This window comes from Mobula hypostoma, chromosome 6 (assembly GCF_963921235.1).
Source record: "Mobula hypostoma chromosome 6, sMobHyp1.1, whole genome shotgun sequence".
NCBI classification, from domain to species: domain Eukaryota; kingdom Metazoa; phylum Chordata; class Chondrichthyes; order Myliobatiformes; family Myliobatidae; genus Mobula; species Mobula hypostoma.
Genome location: NC_086102.1, coordinates 141,722,316 through 141,727,175, shown reverse-complemented (window position 1 = coordinate 141,727,175; position 4,860 = coordinate 141,722,316). Strand labels below are relative to the sequence as shown.

At 40.9% G+C, this 4,860-nt stretch overlaps 1 protein-coding gene across 1 annotated transcript; it reads right to left on the bottom strand.

The window, feature by feature from the left end:
* Positions 1-265: 265 nt before the first annotated feature.
* Positions 266-3,295, bottom strand: LOC134348767 (gamma-crystallin S-1-like). The gene is made up of 3 exons (XM_063052570.1): positions 3,287-3,295; positions 2,960-3,202; positions 266-541 (listed from the first exon to the last, which is right to left on the bottom strand). Exons 1-3 carry the CDS (start codon positions 3,293-3,295, stop codon positions 266-268), a joined length of 528 nt encoding a protein of 175 aa, XP_062908640.1.
* Between the last annotated feature and the right edge of the window lie 1,565 nt (positions 3,296-4,860).

Sequence of the window (4,860 nt, the reverse complement as noted above, 5' to 3'; positions counted from 1 at the left end):
ATCAGTAATGAATTACATATTCAGCATGCCTCTGGATAAAATTTATCTCCACAATGATAGCAGCTAAAATGAGAAATAATCCTGAGTTGAGGTTAATATGGGTCAAAGCCTCCACACAGAACTCAGGTACTAATGCTATCTTTATGTTTTCCACAATGTTATAGCAACATCAAAATAAATGAATTACAATGACAATTGTCATGCAAAGGTTATTTTATTTTCTGAAATATGTTCTCAGAATAATATGCTGGTGATTGAGTGACAACTAGAAGTCCCTCATTCGTCTAAAGGAACTGATCATTGAGTTGTAGCCACCCCAATCAATGTATCTCCTGTATTCCCCGGGTCTCAGGAAATACTGTCGGCCTCTGTAGTTGGGATGTTCATAGAAGATCCAGTAGCCATCCATCACCTGACAGGAGTGGATGTCACGGTAACGGAAACGATCGTAGACAGAGGGACAGTCATCCATGAATTCCATCATCTGCCCTCCGAAGTCAGGCCTCTCGTAAATCCTCATCCTGTAGGTGCCTCCTCGATACTGGAATAGAGGATTTTATATGTCCTTAGAACAGTACAATCGTGTCAAAAATGCATATAATTAACATAGATATTACAGATAGTTGCAGTGGTACTAAGCCTCGGTAATGATAATAATTAATTATATTTCAAGTCCATCCCTAATGAAATAACATGAAGAAAATGAAATCTCTACATTGAGGACTTTTACACTATAGACAACCATAATTTAAGATTGATGGATTTCACGGTTTCTGCAGGAGACAGCAAAGAACCACACAATTTCATGAATATCTTAAAAATAAATATGTTTTGGCTATTGATCACATGAAAGGTATTTTAAGGATATTAATGCATCCTCTATATAACCACATGAAAGCATGTATGACAGAAATGATGTCATAAATATGTTTCTGAATTACAAACGTAGATGCATCTTTTGCTTATCTATAAAGTACAACAACCTGGTTGAAAAGTGAGTTGTAGGGTTCTGAAGATAGTATTACCAGAAAGAACAAAGTTTACAGAATTTATTTCCACTAACATGATGAAATTAATATAAAATTTGTGTTAAAGGATCATGATAAATATACATACAGTAGGTGCTGGTCTGTGTCTTCAAATAGATTGACTTGCTAATATAAAAAAAGGCGAAATTGAACTGAGGGTTTTCAGATTCCTCATTCCTCACTTCCTCTCTGTCAGAGCCATAAATATACCTCTTCACAGGGTGCGATTGTTGGAAATAATAACATAGCCTTGACTTATTTTATTGGTTCTCATTACCTGACAAACGTGAACCAGATGATCGTGAAAAAATTTGCAAATTATGGGAGAAGGCAGATTGCTTCAATATTGAGCTGACATGGATTCAATGGGCCAAACAGCCTCACTCCATGCTTTAACCTCACTGCGCTTCTCTCAAATCATGCAATTAAAAAGGCAGATTTTTGTAATCCAGCTCACAAACAGTGAATAAGGTGGAAGTTTTATTTATAAAACATCATACAAATGAAAAAAGGCCATTCATCCCACTGAAAATCTCAATAGTCAAAATTAGTTTCTGAACAATTCATCTTATCGTCTCTTATAAGATGATAAGAGGAATAGATGAGTGGACAGTCAGAGTCTTTTTCCTGAGGCAGAAATGGCTAACTCAAGGACATATAACCTTAAAGAAACTGGAGAAAAGTGTCGGGGCGGGAGATTTTTTTTGCACAGACAGTGGTAAGTAGGTGGAACACTGCCAGGTGTGGTGATAGAAGCTGATGTATTGCCAGGTGTGGTGATAGAGGCTGATGTATTGCCAGGTGTGGTGATAGAGGCTGATGTATTGCCAGGTGTGGTGATAGAGGCTGATGTATTGCCAGGTGTGGTGATAGAAGCTGATGTATTGCCAGGTGTGGTGATAGAGGCTGATGTATTGCCAGGTGTGGTGATAGAGGCTGATGTATGAGGAACATCCAAGTGTCTCCTAGATAAGCGCATGATTGAAAGAAAAATAGACGGCTCTGTGAGCGGGAAGGGCTATGTTGACACTCGAATAGGTTAAAAGGCTAGCAGTAATTGTGGGCCAAAGGACCTGTATAGTACACTTTCACGTTCAATGTTCCATGTTCCCTGCTCTTGGTGGGTTACAGTACATCAAGTGAATCATAGACTAACACAGCACAAAAAGAGTCTCCTCACACCAACTGGTCCATGCTGACCAAGATGTCCATCTCCCATTTCCCAATGTTTGACTCATAACCCTCCGATCCATTTTTCAAATGTTGTGATTTTCATTTTACTGAGGTCTGAGTCATCAATGTCCAGGTGCTGTAACTGTATACATGATGTTCTATAAAACTAGCACAAAGTGACCAAATACTCCCTGTGGCCCAACTAGACTTTAATAAAGAAGACACAAGGCAGGCCAGTTTCTGGAATCTGGATCAACACAAAATGCAGGAGGAACACAAGGGTTCAGTCAGCATCTGTGGACTCAACATTTCAGTTTCAGATTGTTTATAAGGATTGACAAATGCTGCCTGACTGGCTGAGTTCCTCCAGCATATTGTGCGTAGACATTCATATAGTTTCTGCTTAAAAAGCCAGTGATGCATAAGTCAGTGATAATAAACCAGATTCTGATTCCGATTCTTTACCCAGTGCCCTCACAATCACGGATACAGCTCCTTCTGTCAAAAGCAATCAGACATTCATCCCTCACATCGGATTCACTCATTTCCTGTACCAACATCATTTCTGTTGACTCCTTTAACAATTATTTACTGACTCCAAACTTGGCCCCAAATGCCAGCAGCTAACTCTAGCATTCACATCAGCATAACATTTCAGAGAACGAGCTTGTGCTCAAGTGTAATTATTGCAAATGTCAGCCATTTTCTAGCAGTGTGCCAAGTGGCTTGGAATATCTCAGTCACCAACAGCAACTTACAGGTGGGTAACTGCGACAGGACTTGATACAGTCATTAAATCCCATCCAGCGCTGGTATTCAGGATACTCTCCCCTGCTCAGGACATACTGGTATCCCATGTAGTTGGGTCTCTCGTACAACACCCACCAGTCACTCTCGACACGGATGGAGTTACAGCGGCTGAAGTAAGGGGAGAGGTCGGCACAGTCGGAGCTGCACTCATAGTGCCGACCCTGGAAGTTCCTGTCCTCGTAGAAGATGATCTGTGGGAAGAAATAAATAGCTTAAATCAGATTTGGGACACGTGATGGTTACAATATAGTTCACAAAATGAAAAGTGGTCTTGCCTTTCCCATTGTGGAGTACCGTCAATAACCAACTGACTACACGTAACTGTAACTGGGTATTTATATACTGGACAGAAAGGGTTTTCCAGCAAGGCCTTTGTAATGTAAATGATGCAAACCTGAGGTCAGCAGAAAACAACGTATGTCCCGTGAATGCTGAAAAAGCACCTGAGGATACGAGACGTGTCAATGATCCAGTGATAGTTTTTGTTTTGCAGCAGACAATTTAATTCTACAATACAGTAAATCAGCCTTTTTCATTCTCTGCTAGGGATCATTCTAGAGTTTCTACAAAGCCCCTATTTCAAGGTATGTTGTAGAACCTCATCAGCCCACGCAAGTCCACAAATATTCCACAAAGTTACTCCATCATAGATGCCTCAAAAGGTATCAAGACATCCACCTGTGGAGGTTTCTGTCAAGTCCAGCGAAGTTTCTACACTTCTTGCAGTGATTCACAGCCTCTTGAAGTTTGAGACTTTTTTTACACAGAATGAAGAATTCTAAAGCATAATGACAGTTGCAGTGTGGAAACCAAGGTCTGTTCCAATAAACACCAGGCAAACTGCGTCCTGCCAGAAACACTGAAAGTCTGCAGATGCTGGAAATCAAAGTAATACACACAAAATGCTGGAGGAACTCAGCAGGCCAGGCAACATCTATGAAGAAGAATACTGTCGTAGATGCCCTGTTCCACAGATACTGCCTGACCTGCTGAGTTCCTGCAGTACTTTGTGTGTATAAATTGTTTGCCATGGTGTCACTCAAAGAAAATAATACTTTTCAGAGCACCAGGACTGCTTTATTGCTCTGAGAAAGGTTTTTGGGACTCTTTGCCTCCACCAACTGAGCAGCACCTCATACAGTGCAACACTCACTCTGAACTGTACCGTGGATCAGCCACAGGGTTCTGTTCTCGAACACCCCAACAGGCAAATGTGACAGCATGTGGCAATGCTGCCTATGAAAATGAAAAGCTGCCCTCCACTGCAGACTCTCTTCCAAACAAATCCTGAGATAGAAAACTGCTATGAGTCCTACCAGCCTGTGCAGTGAGATGTAGAGTGACAGGCTTTGAAGTTTCTAGAGCATCTGCATTTGCTAATTGTTGTCTTATTTTGCATCATTAAGCCTTTGTGCTCTCTGTTTAATCTTGTCAAGTTTATTTTGACTGGCACGGATTTTACATGGACTGTGATTATTTAAAGTGGCTCCAGATCAATGCTTAGCACAGGGTCCTTGTTCTGAGAATGATTTGTCTCACGGTGTCACTCAGTCAAGTCACTGATGTTCTGTTGACATTCCTATGTATAAACTCTTGTTTCCATCTCTACACGTGACCCTGTCATTTCTCTGCACCTGGGTTCAGTCATTACCAGCACTCACCTAGGCAGTAAACAAAACAAACACAAGCAATTCAACTTCAGAGCATTGAAGCCATATCACATATTCCTTTATGGTGCACAGAACATTAAACATAGAAACATAGAAACATAGAAAATAGGTGCAGGAGTAGGACATTCGGCCCTTCGAGCCTGCACCGCCATTTATTATGATCATGGCTGATCATCCAA

Bases quoted from the DNA above. Each gene is read 5' to 3' on its own strand.
- LOC134348767 (XM_063052570.1), bottom strand. The intron at 542-2,959 runs GTAAGTTGCTGT...CCTCTATTCCAG, and splicing joins CCTGTCGCAGTTACCCACCT to TATCGAGGAGGCACCTACAG.